Source organism: Panulirus ornatus, chromosome 3, assembly GCF_036320965.1.
Source record: "Panulirus ornatus isolate Po-2019 chromosome 3, ASM3632096v1, whole genome shotgun sequence".
Taxonomy (NCBI): Eukaryota; Metazoa; Arthropoda; class Malacostraca; order Decapoda; family Palinuridae; genus Panulirus; species Panulirus ornatus.
The window spans coordinates 28,469,184-28,492,001 of record NC_092226.1 but is presented as its reverse complement, the minus strand read 5'-3'; the positions used below and the strand labels follow the sequence as shown (position 1 = coordinate 28,492,001).

At 40.4% G+C, this 22,818-nt stretch overlaps 1 protein-coding gene across 2 annotated transcripts in view; it reads right to left on the bottom strand.

The window, feature by feature from the left end:
- LOC139761649 (succinate-semialdehyde dehydrogenase, mitochondrial-like) overlaps positions 1-22,818 on the bottom strand; it is a 228,420-nt gene that overhangs the window by 36,039 nt on the left and 169,563 nt on the right. For both annotated transcript variants that reach the window (XM_071685965.1, XM_071685955.1), the window contains exons 8-9: positions 14,812-14,975; positions 12,870-13,028 (exon numbers count right to left, since the gene is read on the bottom strand). In XM_071685965.1, the coding sequence (XP_071542066.1) occupies positions 12,870-13,028; positions 14,812-14,975 (323 nt within the window). The remainder of the gene's footprint in view (positions 1-12,869; positions 13,029-14,811; positions 14,976-22,818) is intronic.

Genomic DNA, 22,818 nt, shown 5'->3' with positions numbered 1-22,818 from the left:
AGGTATGTATATTTGCGTGTGTGGACGTATGTATATACATGTGTATGGGGGGGGGTTGGGCCATTTCTTTCGTCTGTTTCCTTGCGCTACCTCGCAAACGCGGGAGACAGCGACAAAGTATAATAAAAAAAAAAAAATATATATATATATATATATATATACGAATAAAGTGTATATGAACGCGCACCTTCATAGAACATACAAAGCTCCTTCTATGAAGGTGCGCGTTCATATACACTTTATTCGTATTCATATAACTCCGCATTGTACAGTCAGGTTCGGTAAAACACTATCAGCTGGCTATGTGTTCTGTTCGGAAACAACCGATACACCCCATTGCTCACCATTGTGAGACGAAGGGTATTCGAGTACTTAGTATTTCGAATAGTTGTTTCCGTTTATACAGTCCCTTAGCCTAGCGGTTAGCATGCCTGCCTCTTGCACAAGGGGTCCCAGGTTCGATCCTGGCTGTTGGAGCTTTGTATGTTATATATATATATATATATATATATATATATATATCCCTGGGGATAGGGGATTAAGAATACTTCCCACGTATTCCCTGCGTGTCGTAGAAGGCGACTAAAAGGGGAGGGAGCGGGGGGCTGGAAATCCTCCCCTCTCGTTTTTTTTTTTTTTTTTTTTGATTTTCCAAAAGAAGGAACAGAGAATTGGGCCAGGTGAGGGTATTCCCTCAAAGGCCCAGTCCTCTGTTCTTAATGCTACCTCGCTAATGCGGGAAATGGCGAATAGTTTAAAAGAAAAAAAGAAAAGATATATATATATATATATATATATATATATATATATATATATATATATATATATATATATATATATATCTTTCTTTCTTTCGTACTATTCGCTATTTCCTGCATTAGCGAGGTAGCGTTAAGAACAGAGGACTGGGCCTTTGAGGAAATATCCTCACCTGGCCCCCTTCTCTGTTCCTTCTTTTGGAAAATTAAAAAAAAATGAGAGGGGAGGATTTCCAGCCCCCCCGCTCCCTTCCCTTTTAGTCGCCTTCTACGACACGCAGGGAATACGTGGGAAGTATTCTTTCTCCCCTATCCCCAGGGATATTTCAAATAAAATGTTTTGCATTTTGCTTGGTCTAAAAGTACATATTTCAAAACTGAATATAAAACTGATGACTTACTGGAATACTAAAAAAATAAGGGTAAGGGAAGGGGTTACACAAATAATGAATAAGCACAATGTACATTATGAACACATTTTTCTAGTTCTCCCTTCATTACCTCATTCAATATACATCTCTGCAGAGTCATGTGTAATCAAACCAAAAGAACAGTCTACTACAAGCACGCCTATTCTTGCACAGTTCTACATTTCTCTCATTAATGATTTCCCTCATTTCATCCTTAAAATCATTTTTTGAATTCATTCTACATACAATAATTCTTGTAATTCTCCCTGCATCCACAGTTCCATCTTTCAGCACAATCTCAGTGGTTCATCTTCAGTATTCAACCACTTCTCCATTTCATATCATTAGTGAATTCTTAGTTCTCATTTGAATTACTTTTCACCCCAAATAAAAGATTTAAAAATTCCACTTCTGTTGACTTAACCCTTATTGTCTTTCTATCTATCTATATATCTCTGTCACCCGTTCCTTAAAGGGGTAGCCACAGCAAAAGTCTCCATAATGGTTAAACTCCACTTCCACTTCTTAGTCTTTAGTGCCTCACCCCTAACAGGCCAATGGCAGAAAGCAACACTAGCATAGTGATTTCAGAGGCTCCAACCTAATATTCCTACCAACTACTTCTACCTAATGTGTCATTCCTCTCCTGGAAACATATATATATATATATATATATATATATATATATATATATATATATATATATATATAGGGGATAGGGGTGAAAGAATACTTCCCACGTATTCCTCGCGTGTCGTAGAAAGCGACTAGAGGGGACGGGAGCGGGGGGCCGGAAATCCTCCCCTCCTTGTATTAACTTTCTAAAATGGGAAACAGAAGAAGGAGTCACGCGGGGAGTGATCATCCTCCTCGAAGGCTCAGAGTGGGGTGCCTAAATGTGTGTGGATGTAACCAAGATGTGAAAAAAGGAGAGATAGGTAGTATGTTTGAGGAAAGGAACCTGGATGTTTTGGCTCTGAGTGAAACGAAGCTCAAGGGTAAAGGGGAAGAGTGGTTTGGAAATGTCTGGGGAGTGAAGTCAGGGGTTAGTGAGAGGACAAGAGCAAGGGAAGGAGTAGCAATACTCCTGAAACAGGAGTTGTGGGAGTATGTGATAGAATGTAAGAAAGTAAATTCTCGATTAATATGGGTAAAATTGAAAGTTGATGGAGAGAGGTGGGTGATTATTGGTGCATATGCACCTGGGCATAGAAGAAAGATCATGAGAGGCAAGTGTTTTGGGAGCAGCTGAATGAGTGTGTTAGCGGTTTTGATGCACGAGACCGGGTTATAGTGATGGGTGATTTGAATGCAAAGGTGAGTAATGTGGCAGTTGAGGGTATAATTGGTATGCATGGGGTGTTCAGTGTTGTAAATGGAAATGGTGAAGAGCTTGTAGATTTATGTGCTGAAAAAGGACTGATGATTGGGAATACCTGGTTTAAAAAGCGAGATATACATAAGTATACTTATGTAAGTAGGAGAGATGGCCAGAGAGTGTTATTGGATTACGTGTTAATTGACAGGCGTGCGAAAGAGAGACTTTTGGATGTTAATGTGCTGAGAGGTGCAACTGGAGGGATGTCTGATCATTATCTTGTGGAGGCTAAGGTGAAGATTAGTATGGGTTTTCAGAAAAGAGGAGTGAATGTTGGGGTGAAGAAGGTGGTGAGAGTAAGTGAGCTTGGGAAGGAGACCTGTGTGGGGAAGTACCAGGAGAGACTGTGTACAGAATGGAAAAAGGTGAGAACAATGGAAGTAAGGGGAGTGGGGGAGGAATGGGATGTATTTAGGGAATCAGTGATGGATTGCGCAAAAGATGCTTGTGGCATGAGAAGAGTGGGAGGTGGGCTGTTTAGAAAGGGTAGTGAGTGGTGGGATGAAGAAGTAAGAGTATTAGTGAAAGAGAAGAGAGAGGCATTTGGACGATTTTTGCAGGGAAAAAATGCAATTGAGTGGGAGAAGTATAAAAGAAAGAGACAGGAGGTCAAGAGAAAGGTGCAAGAGGTGAAAAAAAGGGCAAATGAGAGTTGGGGTGAGAGACTATCAGTAAATTTTAGGGAGAATAAAAAGATGTTCTGGAAGGAGGTAAATAGGGTGCGTAAGACAAGGGAGCAAATGGGAACTTCAGTGAAGGGCGTAAATGGGGAGGTGATAACAAGTAGTGGTGATGTGAGAAGGAGATGGAATGAGTATTTTGAAGGTTTGTTGAATGTGTCTGATGACAGAGTGGCAGATATAGGGTGTTTTGGTCGAGGTGGTGTGCAAAGTGAGAGGGTTAGGGAAAATGATTTGGTAAACAGAGAAGAGGTAGTAAAAGCTTTGCGGAAGATGAAAGCCGGCAAGGCAGCAGGTTTCGATGGTATTGCAGTGGAATTTATTAAAAAAGGGGGTGACTGTATTGTTGACTGGTTGGTAAGGTTATTTAATGTATGTATGACTCATGGTGAGGTGCCTGAGGATTGGCGGAATGCGTGCATAGTGCCATTGTACAAAGGCAAAGGGGATAAGAGTGAGTGCTCAAATTACAGAGGTATAAGTTTGTTGAGTATTCCTGGTAAATTATATGGGAGGGTATTGATTGAGAGGGTGAAGGCATGTACAGAGCATCAGATTGGGGAAGAGCAGTGCGGTTTCAGAAGTGGTAGAGGATGTGTGGATCAGGTGTTTGCTTTGAAGAATGTATGTGAGAAATACTTAGAAAAGCAAATGGATTTGTATGTAGCATTTATGGATCTGGAGAAGGCATATGATAGAGTTGATAGAGATGCTCTGTGGAAGGTATTAAGAATATATGGTGTGGGAGGCAAGTTGTTAGAAGCAGTGAAAAGTTTTTATCGAGGATGTAAGGCATGTGTACGTGTAGGAAGAGAGGAAAGTGATTGGTTCTCAGTGAATGTAGGTTTGTGGCAGGGGTGTGTGATGTCTCCATGGTTGTTTAATTTGTTTATGGATGGGGTTGTTAGGGAGGTAAATGCAAGAGTCCTGGAAAGAGGGGCAAGTATGAAGTCTGTTGGGGATGAAAGAGCTTGGGAAGTGAGTCAGTTGTTGTTCGCTGATGATACAGCGCTGGTAGCTGATTCATGTGAGAAACTGCAGAAGCTGGTGACTGAGTTTGGTAAAGTGTGTGGAAGAAGAAAGTTAAGAGTAAATGTGAATAAGAGCAAGGTTATTAGGTACAGTAGGGTTGAGGGTCAAGTCAATTGGGAGGTGAGTTTGAATGGAGAAAAACTGGAGGAAGTGAAGTGTTTTAGATATCTGGGAGTGGATCTGTCAGCGGATGGAACCATGGAAGCGGAAGTGGATCATAGGGTGGGGGAGGGGGCGAAAATTTTGGGAGCCTTGAAAAATGTGTGGAAGTCGAGAACATTATCTCGGAAAGCAAAAATGGGTATGTTTGAAGGAATAGTGGTTCCAACAATGTTGTATGGTTGCGAGGCGTGGGCTATGGATAGAGTTGGGCGCAGGAGGATGGATGTGCTGGAAATGAGATGTTTGAGGACAATGTGTGGTGTGAGGTGGTTTGATCGAGTAAGTAACGTAAGGGTAAGAGAGATGTGTGGAAATAAAAAGAGCGTGGTTGAGAGAGCAGAAGAGGGTGTTTTGAAATGGTTTGGGCACATGGAGAGAATGAGTGAGGAAAGATTGACCAAGAGGATATATGTGTCGGAGGTGGAGGGAACGAGGAGAAGAGGGAGACCAAATTGGAGGTGGAAAGATGGAGTGAAAAAGATTTTGTGTGATCGGGGCCTGAACATGCAGGAGGGTGAAAGGAGGGCAAGGAATAGAGTGAATTGGAGCGATGTGGTATACAGGGGTTGACGTGCTGTCAGTGGATTGAATCAAGGCATGTGAAGCGTCTGGGGTAAACCATGGAAAGCTGTGTAGGTATGTATATTTGCGTGTGTGGACGTGTGTATGTACATGTGTATGGGGGGGGGGGGGGGGGGGGGTTGGGCCATTTCTTTCGTCTGTTTCCTTGCGCTACCTCGCAAACGCGGGAGACAGCGACAAAGTATAAAAAAAAAAAAAAATATATATATATATATATATATATATATATATATATATATATATATATTTTTTCATACTATTCGCCATTTCCCGCATTAGTGAGGTAGCGTAGGTATATATATATATATATATACATATATATATATATATATTTTTTTTTTTTTTTTTTTTATACTTTGTCGCTGTCTCCCGCGTTTGCGAGGTAGCGGAAGGAAACAGACGAAAGAAATGGCCCAACCCACCCCCATACACATGTATATACACACACGTCCACACACGCAAATTTACATACCTATACATCTCAATGTACACATATATATACACACACAGACACATACATATATATCCATGCACACAATTCACACTGTCTGCCTTTATTCATTCCCATCGCCACCTCGCCACACATGGAATATCATCCCCCTTCCCCCTCATGTGTGCGGGGTAGTGCTAGGAAAAGACAACAAAGGCCTCATTTGTTCACACTCAGTCTCTAGCTGTCATGCAATAATGCCCGAAACCACAGCTCCCTTTCCACATCCAGGCCCCACACAGCTTTCCATGGTTTACCCCAGACGCTTCACATGCCCTGATTCAATCCACTGACAGCATGTCAACCCCAGTATACCACATCAATCCAATTCACTCTATTCCTTGCCCGCCTTTCACCCTCCTGCATGTTCAGGCCTCGATCACTCAAAATCTTTTTCACTCCATCTTTCCACCTCCAATTTGGTCTCCCACTTCTCCTCGTTCCCTCCACCTCTGACACATATATCCTCTTGTTCAATCTTTCCTCACTCATTCTCTCCATGTACCCAAACCATTTCAAAACACCCTCTTCTGCTCTCTCAACCATGCTCTTTTTATTTCCACACATCTCTCTTACCCTTACATTACTTACTCGATCAAACCACCTCACACCGCACATTGTCCTCAAACATCTCATTTCCAGCACATCCACCCTCCTGCGCACAACTCTATCCATAGTCCACACCTCGCAACCATACAACATTGTTGGAACCACTATTCCTTCAAACATTCCCATTTTTGCTTTCTGACATAATGTTCTCGACTTCCAAACATTCTTCAAGGCTCCCAGGATTTTCGCCCAATCCTCCACCCTATGATTCACTTCCGCTTCCATGGTTCCATCCGCTGCCAGATCCACTCCCAGATATCTAAAACACTTTACTTCCTCCAGTTTTTCTCCATTCAAACTTACCTCCCAATTGACTTGACCCTCAACCCTACTGAACCTAATAACCTTGCTCTTATTCACATTTACTCTTAACTTTCTTCTTTCACACACTTTACCAAACTCAGTCACCAGCTTCTGCAGTTTCTCACATGAATCAGCCACCAGCGCTGTATCATCAGCGAACAACAACTGACTCACTTCCCAAGCTCTCTCATCCACAACAGACTTCATACTTGCCCCTCTTTCTAAAACTTTTGCATTCACCTCCCTAACAACCCCATCCATAAACAAATTAAACAACCATGGAGACATCACACACCCCTGCCGCAAACCTACATTCACTGAGAACCAATCACTTTCCTCTCTTCCTACACGTACACATGCCTTACATCCTCAATAAAAACTTTTCACTGCTTCTAATAACTTGCCACCCACACCATATATTCTTAATATCTTCCACAGAGCATCTCTATCAACTCTATCATATGCCTTCTCCAGATCCATAAATGCTACATACAAATCCATTTGCTTTTCTAAGTATTTCTCACATACATTCTTCAAAGCAAACACCTGATCCACACACCCTCTACCACTTCTGAAACCACACTGCTCTTCCCCAATCTGATGCTCTGCACATGCCTTCACCTTCTCAATCAATACCCTCCCATATAATTTACCAGGAATACTCAACAAACTTATACCTCTGTAATTTGAGCACTCACTCTTATCCCCTTTGCCTTTGTACAATGGCACTATGCACGCATTCCGCCAATCCTCAGGCACCTCGCCATGAGTCATACATACATTAAATAACCTTACCAACCAGTCAACAATACAGTCACCCCCTTTTTTAATAAATTCCACTGCAATACCATCCAAACCTGCTGCCTTGCCGGCTTTCATCTCCCGCAAAGCTTTTACTACCTCTTCTCTGTTTACCAAATCATTTTCCCTAACCCTCTCACTTTGCACACCACCTCGACCAAGACACCCTATATCTGCCACTCTATCATCAAACACATTCAACAAACCTTCAAAATACTCACTCCATCTCCTTCTCATATCACCACTACTTGTTATCACCTCCCCATTAGTGCCCTTCACTGAAGTTCCCATTTGCTCCCTTGTCTTACGCACTTTATTTACCTCCTTCCAGAACATCTTTTTATTCTCCCTAAAATTTAATGATACTCTCTCACCCCAACTCTCATTTGCCCTCTTTTTCACCTCTTGCACCTTTCTCTTGACCTCCTGTCTCTTTCTTTTATACATCTCCCACTCAATTGCATTTTTTCCCTGCAAAAATCGTCCAAATGCCTCTCTCTTCTCTTTCACTAATAATCTTACTTCTTCATCCCACCACTCACTACCCTTTCTAATCAACCCACCTCCCACTCTTCTCATGCCACAAGCATCTTTTGCACAATCCATCACTGATTCCCTAAATACATCCCATTCCTCCCCCACTCCCCTTACTTCCATTGTTCTCACCTTTTTCCATTCTGTACTCAGTCTCTCCTGGTACTTCCTCACACAAGTCTCCTTCCCAAGCTCACATACTCTCAGCACCCTCTTCACCCCAACATTCACTCTTCTTTTCTGAAAACCCATACAAATCTTCACCTTAGCCTCCACAAGATAATGATCAGACATCCCTCCAGTTGCACCTCTCAGCACATTTACATCCAAAAGTCTCTCTTTCGCGCGCCTGTCAATTAACACGTAATCCAATAATGCTCTCTGGCCATCTCTCCTACTTACATACATATACTTATGTATATCTCGCTTTTTAAACCAGGTATTCCCAATCACCAGTCCTTTTTCAGCACATAAATCTACAAGCTCTTCACCATTTCCATTTACAACACTGAACACCCCATGTATACCAATGATTCCCTCAACTGCCAAATCTGCCACATTACTCACCTTTGCATTCAAATCACCCATCACTATAACCCGATCTTGTGCATCAAAACCACTAACACACTCATTCAGCTGCTCCCAAAACACTTGCCTCTCATGATCTTTCTTCTCATGCCCAGGTGCATATGCACCAATAATCACCCATCTCTCTCCATCAACTTTCAGTTTTACCCATATTAATCGAGAATTTACTTTCTTACATTCTATCACATACTCCCACAACTCCTGTTTTAGGAGTACTGCTACTCCTTCCCTTGCTCTTGTCCTCTCACTAACCCCTGACTTTACTCCCAAGACATTCCCAAACCACTCTTCCCCTTTACCCTTGAGCTTCGTTTCACTCAGAGCCAAAACATCCAGGTTCCTTTCCTCAAACATACTACCTATCTCACCTTTTTTCACATCTTGGTTACATCCACACACATTTAGACACCTCAATCTGAGTCTACGAGGAGGATGAGCACTACCCGCTTGACTCCTTCTGTTTCCCATTTTTAGAAAGTTAAAATACAAGGAAGGGAGGATTTCTGGTCCCCCGCTCCCGGCCCCTCTAGTCGCCTTCTACGACATGTGAGGAATGTGTGGGAAGTATTCTTTCACCCCTATCCCCAGGGATAATATACATATATATATATATATATATATATATATATATATATATATATATATATATATATATACATATACACACACACATATATACATATATACATATGAAAAATGTAAGAAATAATTTTGAAAACTGAAACTTCTAGCTTGAAAAGTGTGGTAAAGTGTGTGAAAGAAGAAAGTTAAGAGTAAATGTGAATGGGAGCAAGGTTATTGGGTACAGTAGGGTTGAGGGTCAAGTCAATTGGGAGGTGAGTTTGAATGGAGAAAAACTGGAGGAAGTGAAGTGTTTTAGATATCTGGGAGTGGATCTGGCAGCGGATGGAACCATGGAAGCGGAAGTAGATCATAGGGTGGGGGAGGGGGCGAAAATTCTGGGAGCCTTGAAAAATGTGTGGAAGTCGAGAACATTATCTCGGAAAGCAAAAATGGGTATGTTTGAAGGAATAGTGGTTCCAACAATGTTGTATGGTTGCGAGGCGTGGACTATGGATAGAGTTGTGCGCAGGAGGATGGATGTGCTGGAAATGAGATGTTTGAGGACAATGTGTGGTGTGAGGTGGTTTGATCGAGTAAGTAACGTAAGGGTAAGAGAGATGTGTGGAAATAAAAAGAGCGTGGTTGAGAGAGCAGAAGAGGGTGTTTTGAAATGGTTTGGGCACATGGAGAGAATGAGTGAGGAAAGATTGACCAAGAGGATATATGTGTCGGAGGTGGAGGGAACGAGGAGAAGAGGGAGACCAAATTGGAGGTGGAAAGATGGAGTGAAAAAGATTTTGTGTGATCGGGGCCTGAACATGCAGGAGGGTGAAAGGAGGGCAAGGAATAGAGTGAATTGGAGCGATGTGGTATACCGGGGTTGACGTGCTGTCAGTGGATTGAATCAGGGCATGTGAAGCGTCTGGGGTAAACCATGGAAAGCTGTGTAGGTATGTATATTTGTGTGTGTGGACGTGTATGTATATACATGTGTATGGGGGTGGGTTGGGCCATTTCTTTCGTCTGCTTCCTTGCGCTACCTCGCAAATGCGGGAGACAGCGACAAAGTAAAAAAAAAAAAAAATATATATATATATATATTGATGTATATTCATTATATATATTTATATTGAATATACATCAATATATATATATATATATATATATATATATATATATATATATATATATATATATATATATATATATATATATTGATGTATATTCATTATATATATTTATATTATCCCTGGGGATAAGGGATTAAGAATACTTCCCACGTATTCCCTGCGTGTTGTAGAAGGCGACTAAAAGGGGAGGGAGCGGGGGGGCTGGAAATCCTCCCCTCTCGTTTTTTTTTAAATTTTCCAAAGGAAGGAACAGAGGGGGCCAGGTGAGGATATTCCAAAAAAGGCCCAGTCCTCTGTTCTTAACGCTACCTCGCTAACGCGGGAAATGGCGAATAGTTTAAAAGAAAAAAAAGATATATATATATTTTTTTTTGCTTTGTCGCTGTCTCCCGCGTTTGCGAGGTAGTGCAAGGAAACAGACGAAAGAAATGGCCCAACCCACCCCCATATACATGTATATACATACACGTCCACACACGCAAATATACATACCTACACAGCTTTCCATGGTTTACCCCAGACGCTTCACATGCCCTGATTCAATCCACTGACAGCATGTCAACCCCGGTATACCACATCGATGCAATTCACTCTATTCCTTGCCCTCCTTTCACCCTCCTGCATGTTCAGGCCATGATCACACAAAATCTTTTTCACTCCATCTTTCCACTTCCAATTTGGTCTCCCACTTCTCCTCGTTCCCTCCACCTCCGACACATATATCCTCTTGGTCAATCTTTCCTCACTCATTCTCTCCATGTGCCCAAACCATTTCAAAACACCCTCTTCTGCTCTCTCAACCATGCTCTTTTTATTTCCACACATCTCTCTTACCCTTACATTACTTACTCGATCAAACCACCTCACACCATACATTGTCCTCAAACATCTCATTTCCAGCACATCCACCCTCCTGCGCACAACTCTATCCATAGCCCACGCCTCGCAACCATACAACATTGTTGGAACCACTATTCCTTCAAACATACCCATTTTTCCTTTCCGACATAATGTTCTCGACTTCCAAACATTCTTCAAGGCTCCCAGGATTTTCGCCCCCTCCCCCACCCTATGATTCACTTCTGCTTCCATGGTTCCATCCACTGCCAGATCCACTCCCAGATATCTAAAACACTTTACTTCCTCCAGTTTTTCTCCATTCAAACTTACCTCCCAACTGACTTGACCCTCAACCCTACTGTACCTAATAACCTTGCTCTTATTCACATTTACTCTTAACTTTCTTCTTTTACACACTTTACCAAACTCAGTCACCAGCTTCTGCAGTTTCTCATATGAATCAGCCACCAGCGCTGTATCATCGGCGAACAACAACTGACTCACTTCCCAAGCTCTCTCATCCACAACAGACTTTATACTTGCCTTTCTTTCCAAAACTCTTGCATTCACCTCCCTAACAACCCCATCCATAAACAAATTAAACAACCATGGAGACATCACACACCCCTGCCGCAAACCTACATTCACTGAGAACCAATCACTTTCCTCTCTTCCTACACGTACACATGCCTTACATCCTCGATAAAGACTTTTCACTGCTTCTAACAACTTGCCTCCCACACCATATATTCTTAATACCTTCCACAGAGCATCTCTATCAACTCTATCATATGCCTTCTCCAGATCCATAAATGCTACATACAAATCCATTTGCTTTTCTAAGTATTTCTCGCATACATTCTTCAAAGCAACACCTGATCCACACATCCTCTACCACTTCTGAAACCACACTGCTCTTCCCCAATCTGATGCTCTGTGCATGCCTTCACCCTCTCAATCAATACCCTCCCATATAATTTACCAGGAATACTCAACAAACTTATACCTCTGTAATTTGAGCACTCACTCTTATCCCCTTTGCCTTTGTACAATGGCACTATGCACGCATTCCGCCAATCCTCAGGCACCTCACCATGAGTCATACATACATTAAATAACCTTACCAACCAGTCAACAATACAGTCACCCCCTTTTTTAGTAAATTCCACTGCAATACCATCCAAACCTGCTGCCTTGCTGGCTTTCATCTTCTGCAAAGCTTTTACTACCTCTTCTCTGTTTACCAAATCATTTTCCCTAACCCTTAAATTTATGATATACTTTATAACTCAAAAGGGGAAGTAACCTCCCCTACCCATTGTGCCCCGAAAGCCATATCATCTGCAAGCAGCAACTGATTCATCCTGGAGCCTAACTAACCTCAGTATATAGCAGAACTGCACCTCATCCTAAGTCCCATGCATTTACCTCTCTTGACTCCCTTTTCATGAACACCTTATACAGCAATGGTGATATCACTCAACCTTGATGAAGACCCACTTATATTAGACATCACATTCCCTCCTCCACCCCTACTTGCACACATACCTTACTCTCCTAGAAAAAAAATCCACACTACCCTTAGCAACTTCCCATTGACCATATATATTTGTAGTGCTTTCTATATGGCATCTCTGTTAACCTTCTCATATGCTTTCTCAGATCCATAAATGCCATAAAGTATCGCTAAATCCATGATCTTCAGATTGTTTTCAATTCCTCTGTTCATTCTACAGCATCTCATATCCAAACCCTTAACATAAACTAAAAGCATATAACTAAAAGAGACTAAAAACAGAACATAAATATAATCAATTAATTTTCATATTGTGATTTCCATGTTCCAAGAATAAAAGCCTCTCTGTTTCCCAAACAAGTGCATGATTATTCAACATGGACATTTTTAACCATTCTAACCATGAGGATGCCTGTCAAATATTGAACTGGAAAATTAAAACTTTCTAAATGTATTAAGGTGACTAATATGTAAAATTCCTTCATAGCATACCTTTCTCAGTTGACTGTCATTTATGAGTGGACCTTGGTTGACCCCCTTATCAAAACCATCACCAACAATCAGGTTTTTGCTGACACTTTCTTTTAGAGCTTCCAAAAATTCATCATATATTTCTTCTTGAACCAATATTCTATTGGCACTTATACAAGCCTGTAAAGGACATTAATATTCTAAATCTACTATATAATCACACATTCATGTCATTACATAAATGAAATTTAAAAAAACCTTTTCTCTCTGGGAATGTTTTACAACCATAAGAAATGCACTTTAGCATCTTTCTAGGGAAATAAAGGTTAGAACCTTTTGCACCTCAATATTCACAAAGAAGACACACCTACCTACCTCATCCTTTGCTAAACACTTAACCATGGTTGCAATAGCTTACTAATTTTGGCCCAACCTTGGCTAATCAAAAACTACTAAAAAACATAATATCATCCCCACAAATCTTCACCCATGCCTCCATCAGACATCCTACCAGCTGCACCTCTAAACAAATTAACATCCATGAGGCCCTTTTCTGCACAGATGAATTATTCCTTGGTAATTTGTTTCCTTTACATTGAAAGGTTTAATCTTCTGTTATGACTCATGCCTTACTCATGTATTTCTTTCAGCAAACTTTTAAAAATTTCATTAGTATAGTATATCTTCTGTTATGACTCATGCCTTACTCATGTATTTCTTTCAGCAAACTTTTAAAAATTTCATTAGTATAGTATATCTCATTTTGACAGCACTTATTAGAAACCACATGAGTAGTTTAAAGATCTTTGTACAAATATCTTAGCTTTTACTCTACAAATTCCTAGCAAACTTATGATTTTCTTACTCTGTTTAGTAATGAAGTAGGAGCTGAAAGGCTTGTACTATCTATCAAACACGTCTCATGAATGGTTTCTAAGAGTGTATTCACTTAGCTTTGAAAACTGGTGTGGATCAGTAAAAGCTCAATATGATGTTTTCTTAACTTTAGATGATGAAACTGTTCTTTCACTTATAGTGCAGTCTTTTGAGCTTCATCTTGACAATCAGTTATGACAATTCTCTTTACTATTAGAAAAAGAGGCTTAGGGTCATATCAAAAGAGATTATAATTTTCAATGTCTACAATCCCTTGTCAATGTCTCCAACAGGGTAATAAGTATTCAACCCAAACAGGAACCTCTCGGGCAATCTGGACAGTATACAGACATGGGGTTCGATGAGCGTGGAGTTCTCCCCCTGTATTGTTTAAATGGGTAGACCTGTCTGGAAAAGATTGTAGATATACAATGAACAAGGGTCATTTAACCAGTCTGCTAATTACTTTCACAAAAAGATATTAAAGTGACCTAAAACAGTTCCTGATCAAGAAAGGGGATACATGCTCCATGCCCACAGCAGATGGCTTTACCAAAACAACACCAATCAACAGCTGACTGACTGCAGGGAGCTACTTTTAAACTATTGGCATCAGGTCTCAGAAGAAGTAAGGGTGAAGGCACTGGTGACTCCAAATTCTTGCTAGATATGATCCATACAATAACCCATTGTTACACAGAAAAACAGGTTCTTACTATCAAAACATGTATAGAGTTCACCCAAGATATCTTGACAAGTACTACTCTCATTAAAATACAATACATTTCAGTTCATCAGAGGAATGGGGGCTCAGTAATCTACATCATAATTCTTTATTATTAGATTCTTTTCCTCCCCATATCAGGATAAACACTAAATACTTGTTTGTCTCAAGACTATCACATTACAATGAGCAGCAAGAGGAGTTTATAACCTATCTTTTCTCATACTTACTGGTTTTGACAGAATCCTCTCCAAACATCAAAGTAACTGTAAAACTCATTTTAAAACTAACATACCTCCCATAACATACTTCTCTACTTCTCTTATTTCACCTTGCCATAATACAAAGTTGTAGTTTACCTACTTGTCCTGTATTCCTAAATTTTGCAACCATGAGGCCCTCCACTGCAGATTTAATATTTGCCGAATTGAAGACAATAAATGGAGCATTGCCTCCTAACTCAAGCCCAATTCGCTTGATTCCATGTGCACAGAGTTCATACAAGTGTCTTCCTACTGCAGTGGAACCTAGAACAATGGGATTTATTCATCAATTTCAGAGAAACTCTACCATCAACACTACATTTACAATATGGATAAAATATGAAGAAGACTTTTGGCAAAAAGACAAGAGATTTGCTTCTGTGTTGTGGCTGTATGTGCATTAGAAAAACTTGAAAACTTACCAACCAAGCAAATTACAGGTGAATACTACTACAAACAAATTCTAAAACCTCATCAAAATGTCCATCAATCACTGTATGGCAAGTTACCAGACCTCATCATGAGGTGTTAATACACTGGGTTTAATGTAAATACTTCAGCACTCTAAATCTGCCAATACTGAGAAAAACTTCTAGAAATACTTCTAAATATGTCTATGTAGTGGATAGTATCAGTCAGGGAAACTCAGTGCCTTTATCAAGCATCATGCCTAACCTAATGAAAAGTGAATATTCTAACCAAGCTGTTTCAAAGTGTATGCTTCTCACTGTATAAATTACTGAGAAAATAAAAAATAATACTGTAGGCAATAAAGGAAAATCACTAACTTTGCAATAAGAACAATGTCACTTTTTCATGTAGAACAAGACAACAAATCTAAAAGAGCAGATGTAGTAGTTGGTGGCAGAAAGTAGCTGGTAAGCAACCACTGACCAGAGAGTTATATTACCAGTACTATCTGCCTGGGTATAAGGGGTGATTAGTAATGGCTATGTAGCGAGCCAGCACTTCAATGGTTATCAAGCTACATTCCTCTAACCCATGTATCTGCATTTTCTTTCTGCCTCATCCACTAAAGGACTGCTGGCATTCTGTCCACAAACATACAATCTCTTCTTGTCATATATAACACTGTCAACATTTAACCTGCACAACTCATTCCATAACTCTAGATTTTCCTGCAGTGAGTGCTATATGCCAGCCCTGTCTTTTGGCAAAATGGTAGGTGCAATAGCTAGAAGTAGTAGGTAGGAACATTAGGCAGGAGCATTTGGTATAAACATTAGGAAGTAGTAGTAGCTATGAACATTGAGCAGGAGCATTAGGTAGAAGTAGCAGGTTGGAATACTAAGCAGGAACATCAGGGAGGCAAATTAAGTTGAAGTAGTCGGTAGGAACATTGGGTAGGAGCCTCTGGAAATACTGTGTTAGAAGTGCCCTCTGCTAGGAGCCTGTTAAGGGTTAAGCGCTAAAGGTTAAGAACTGGCACTGGAGTTCACCAGTTGTGGAGACTTTTGCCATAGCCATCCCGGCGTGGGAGTTCCCAGAGGGAACGGACATCATGTATACAGATAGACAGACAGATAGTGGCTCTTAAAAACCGGCTAAACAACATAATTCTTTTCATCATAAAAGCAAGTGAGTTGGCATAAGCAAATGGGGTAGATCAGCCCTTAGTGACTCCTCCCTAAGGTACAACATTAAACTTAACTGTCAGTATAACGGGCTTATTCAAAGGCCTCACTACAATCACATTTCATTCCCCAACTTGTTTACCAACTCTGCACTAATCCACCCAATCACTCAATTTTCTGTATCAAACCTTTGTCAGTTGTCAGTTTTCAATGTGCTAATTTCAAATCACCCAGACTTACAGCTGTCATTTCTTATCATGTGATGGCTCTGTATCCACCAATTTTTTGCAATATTATTTCTTAATACTTTTCAAGGACTTTCCTTCATATATCAGCTATAATGACATCATTACTGAATGTCTGCCCACCATGTATACTGAATACAGGTAAGCCCTTATGGTATGTAGTCAGCTCAGTCTCATACAGCCCTTCTTCTATATCATTTCGCCTATCTTTACAGTACTCATTCTTATATTTCAGTTTATGGGCCTATACGGCCAATTTTGTATTTTAAGTGTACTAGCAAGGGGAGTGTGTCAGGAACAGGATGTGTTTAGGGAAGCAGTGCTGCCATGTGTGAGAAACGGATGTGGCACGTGAAGTGTGGGCATATTAGAAAGGGTAGAGTCGTGGGATGAAGAAGTAAAGTTGCTAGTGAAACAGAAAAGAGGGGAGTTTGGGCAATACTTATATGGAATGGATGCAAATGATTGGGGGATGCATAAGAGAAAGTGACAGGAGTTCAAAAGGAAGGTGCAGGGATTGAAAAAGAGAACTAATGAGAGTTGGGGTGGGTGAGTGAGTATCATTCAACTTTGGGGAAAATATGATACTCTGGAAGAAGGATAATAATGTGCAAAAAAAACAAGAAAATAAACAGGAACACTGGTGAAAAGGGGCAAAAGTAGAAGTGGTAACATGTAGTGACAAAAAGAAGAGATGGAGTGAGTATTTTGAAGGACTATTAAATGTGTTCAATGATAAGGTGACAGATGTAGGGTCTTTTGGGCAGGGTGGTATGCAAAGTGAGAGACATGGAGAGTGGTGTGGTGAAGAAAGAAGAAAACCTTATGCAAGATGAAACTTGGAGAGGCAGTAGGAGTGGATGGTACAGCAGATGAATCTATTAAGAAAGAAGGTGACTGTGTGGTTGGATGCTTAGTAGGGATTTTCAAAGTATGTATGGATCATGAGGAGGTGCCTGAGGATTGGCAGAATGCATGTATAGAGCCACTGTATAAAGGTAAGGGAGATAAAGGTAAGTGTTCAAACTACATAGGTGAAATTTTGTTGAGTGTCCCTGGTAAGTTGTTTGTGAGTGTACTAATTATAGAGAGTGAAGTGAAGAGCAAAGCTGTTTCAAAAGTGGTAGAGGATGCAATGATCAGCTGTCTGCTGTAAATAATGTGTGTAGGAAATACTTAGAAAAACAGATGGATTTGCATGGGGCATTTATGGATCTGGAGAAAGAATATGATAGGGTAGAAAAACAGATGGATTTGCATGGGGCATTTATGGATCTGGAGAAAGCATATGATAGGGTAGATAGAGATGCCTTGTAGGTCTTAAGAAGATAAGGTGTGGGAAGAAAGTTGCTAGAAGCAGTGAGTCCTAGTAAAAGCTGGTCTGTGGTAGGGTTGTATGATGTTACCATGGTTGTTCAATTTGTTTATGGATAGGGTAGTGAGGTAGATAAATGTGAGTTTTGGAGAAAGGAGCTTGTATGCAGCCTGTGGGGGGATGAGAGGGCCTGTTAAGTAAGTCTGTTGTTGTTTGCTGATGAGATAGCAATGGTGGCAGATCTGAACGAGAAACTGCAGAAGTTGGAGATGGAATTTGGAAGAATGTATGAAAGAAGGAAGTTGAGAGTAAATGTGAATACAAGCAAGGTTATCAGGTTTACCAAGGTTGAGGGACAGGTTAGTTGGGGTTTGAGTGTGAATGGAGAAAACTTGGAGGAAGTAATGTGTTTTAGATACCTGAGAGCAGGCAAGGCAGAGGATGGAACAATGGAAGTAGAAACGAGTTACAGGGAGGGTGAGGGGCACAGGATCTGAGAGTGCTGAAGACTGTGTAGAAAGAGAGAACAGTTATCTAGCAGGGCAAAAACAGGTATGCTTGAAGGAATAATATTCCCAACTATGTTACATGGATGTGAGGCATGGGACATAAATAAGGCTGTGTACTAGAGGGTAAGTGTGTTGGAAATTAAATGCTTGAGAACAATATGTTGTGTGAGGTGGTTTGATTTACTCAATGAAAGGATAAGAGAGATGAGGTAAATAAAAAAGTGTGATTGAGAGAGCTGAAGAAGAGTGTGCTGAAATGGTCTGGACATATGGAGAGAATGAGTGAGGAAAGGTTGACAAAAAGGATATATGTGTCAAAAGTGGAGGGAATAAGGAGAACAGAGAGACCAAATTGGAGGTGGAAGGATGGATGGATTAAGTGAAAAAAATATTGAGCAATCGGGGCCTGAACATGTAAAGGGGGTGAGAGGCATGCACGGGACAGAACAAACTGGAAGGGTGTGGTATATTGGAAACAAAATGCTGTCAATGGACATGTCAATGGGCATGTGAAGCATCTGCGGTAAGCCATGGAAAGGTCTGTGGGTCCTGGCTGTGGATAGGGAGCTGTGGTTTTTTGTTTAATATCCATAACAGCCAATGAATGGTTGTGAAAGGATGGGGCCTTTCTTCATGTTTCTGGCACTATGTAGCTAATGTGGGAAACTGCAATCAAGTGTAAAAGACAAGACTAAACTATAATCTGCTTAATTGGGTCTGTTGTTAAAAACTGACAACCAATATAATTTACTTCTTGTTTGCTCTACACTTTATACAGGGCCTTCAGCATATGGCCCATTGCTCATGAGATGGTCTCAACTCTCTATTAAGATTATTGTTATATTTGGCTTTAGTTATCTACAATTTCTTCTTAACACAGGAGTACTTTACAAGAAAAATATAGGAATTACACAGTAAACATGCTTATTAAGTGTGTGAAAAACAGTGTATCAGGTATGGGAATAGCGTCGCAAAAATATATCACCCTTACATATGCACAATTTACTTGTTTTTCATTATGATTCTTAAGAAATAGTGAGTGTATATGTTTGTAAATGTTGAAGTTATTTGTGAAATCAAAGCCATTGCTATGAAGGATGGGTAAGAGAAAACAGTTGTTTATGGGAAAAATTACTGGCTGATGTCAAGTAACAGTTGAATGACAGGTAACAATTGATGGCTATGCTCAGTATGGGGTCCTGGAGCTGGAAGCAGTGTATCGTCCTTAAACATTCCGATGGCATGACAGCAGTTTAATGGTCATAATCGTTTTTCCGTAGAAGTATACTTTCTTCATAATTTTCACATTTAGACATTTCTGTTTTATAACTGAATATCATAAGTCATCAATTATGAAGTTTCAGCATCCTTTGTCCATTCTATTCCCAGACCAGATTTCAAACAAATCGCGGTTTGGTATATCAGGCGTTGATTTTTTATGGCAGACCAGAACAAACAGAGTATAGGGAGCTTACACTACATAAATCATGTGCAGTTCTTTGTTGGAAAAGAGCTAGAATATAAACTAAATAAATTGGACTAAATGTTGCCAGTTTCCTAATCTGGAATTCAAAAATTCTAAGGAAGTTTTCCTTATGATTTGGAGTAACAAACAACAGTATATCAATCTACAAACCATTTGAAAAGCATTCTTTTAGGATTCTGCCAGTCTCCAAAGATACTAAATGGATTTTTTCCATTATGATTATCTATCCCAAATAATTACAATCCCAATTCTATGGGGTGGATTAGCAACATATAACTATACTGGAACATGGACTCCCACAGTCACTTCTTCCTTCCAACAATACTGTCCAAGGAAACTGTCAGTGAAAGCAGGTACTTTACTGCATCGGTAATCACTACAAACATTTCTATGCTTATTCATGTTTATCATTTGCTTTTCTAAGTATTTCTCACATACATTCTTCAAAGCAAACACCTGATCCACACATCCTCTACCACTTCTGAAACCACACTGCTCTTCCCCAATCTGATGCTCTGTACATGCCTTCACCCTCTCAATCACTATCCTCCCATATAATTTACCAGGAATACTCAACAAACTTATACCTCTGTAATTTGAGCACTCACTCTTATCCCCTTTGCCTTTGTACAATGGCACTATGCACGCATTCCGCCAATCCTCAGGCACCTCACCATGAGTCATACATACATTAAATAACCTTACCAACCAGTCAACAATACAGTCACCCCCTTTTTTAATAAATTCCACTGCAATACCATCCAAACCTGCTGCCTTGCCGGCTTTCATCTTCCACAAAGCTTTTACTACCTCTTCTCTGTTTACCAAATCATTTTCCCTAACCCTCTCACTTTGCACACCACCTCGACCAAGACACCCTATATCTGCCACTCTATCATCAAACACATTCAACAAACCTTCAAAATACTCACTCCATCTCCTTCTCACATCACTACTACTTGTTATCACCTCCCCATTAGCACCCTTCACTGAAGTTCCCATTTGCTCCCTTGTCTTACGCACTTTATTTACCTCCTTCCAGAACATCTTTTTAATCTCCCTAAAATTTAATGATACTCTCTCACCCTAACTCTCATTTGCCCTCTTTTTCACCTCTTGCACCTCTCTCTTGACCTCCTGTCTCTTTCTTTTATACTTCTCCCACTCAATTGCATTATTTCCCTGCAAAAGTCGTCCAAATGCCTCTCTCTTCTCTTTCACTAATACTCTTACTTCTTCATCCCACCACTCACTACCCTTTCTAATCAACCCACCTCCCACGCTTCTCATGCCACAAGCATCTTTTGCGCAATCCATCACTGATTCCCTAAATACATCCCATTCCTCCCTCACTCCCCTTACTTCCATTGTTCTCACCTTTTTCCATTCTTTACTCAGTCTCTCCTGGTACTTCCTCACACAAGTCTCCTTCCCAAGCTCACTTACTCTCACCACCCTCTTCACCCCAACATTCACTCTTCTTTTCTGAAAACCCATACAAATCTTCACCTTAGCCTCCACAAGATAATGATCAGACATCCCTCCAGTTGCACCTCTCAGCACATTTACATCCAAAAGTCTCTCTTTCGCGCGCCTGTCAATTAACACGTAATCCAATAACGCTCTCTGGCCATCTCTCCTACTTACATACATATACTTATGTATATCTCGCATTTTAAACCAGGTATTCCCAATCACCAGTCTTTTTTCAGCACATAAATCTACAAGCTCTTCACCATTTCCATTTACAACACTGAACACCCCATGCATACCAATTATTCCTCAACTGCCACATTACTCACCTTTGCATTCAAATCACCCATCGCTATAACCCGGTCTTGTGCATCAAAACCACTAACACACTCATTCAGCTGCTCCCAAAACACTTGCCTCTCATGATCTTTCTTCTCATGCCCAGGTGCATATGCACCAATAATCACCCATCTCTCTCCATCAACTTTCAGTTTTACCCATATCAATCGAGAATTTACTTTCTTACATTCTATCACATACTCCCACAACTCCTGTTTCAGGAGTACTGCTACTCCTTCCCTTGCTCTTGTCCTCTCACTAACCCCTGACTTTACTCCCAAGACATTCCCAAACCACTCTTCCCCTTTACCCTTGAGCTTCGTTTCACTCAGAGCCAAAACATCCAGGTTCCTTTCCTCAAACATACTACCTATCTCTCCTTTTTTTACATCTTGGTTACATCCACACACATTTAGACACCCCAATCTGAGTCTACGAGGAGGATGAGCACTCCCCGCGTGACTCCTTCTGTTTCCCATTTTTAGAAAGTTAAAAATACAAGGAGGGGAGGATTTCTGGCCCCCCGCTCCCATCCCCTCTAGTCGCCTTCTACGACACATGAGGAATGCGCGGGAAGTATTCTTTCACCCCTATCCCCAGGGATAATATATATATATATATATATATGGTATTCCATGTGTTCAACCTCTGGCTATGGAAAAGGGAAATGTATAATTTATTTACACAAACGTCAATAGTATTTTCATCAATTTAACCACTGTATCATACTGCCTGGTCCACTTCTCTTATCATGAAACTGGAATATTGGCTTATGATGTTTCTCAATTGTCTTCATTACACAAAGTACAACCATATCTTGGATACATGAGGGTAGGTAGCTGGTCATCCGCCATAATAAAGTCTTGACAGACCAAAAGTGTATCTGGAACTCAACTTTTCCTGTACATTCATGAAAAATGCCTTTTTGCTTTCCATCTCTATCACTTTGAAAAATGCTCCCTTTGTTCACATTTCAATGAAAGAATAAGCTTCAATGTCTAAGCTACATTCTTTTCCAATTTCACTATTTTCTTGTCAGAGCACCATTTATGAAAACTATCACTCCAGTAACACAACTATAAACATTTACTTCCCCTTTAAAAAAAGTTCTGGGGATTTGTATGTAGCATTTATGGATCTGGAGA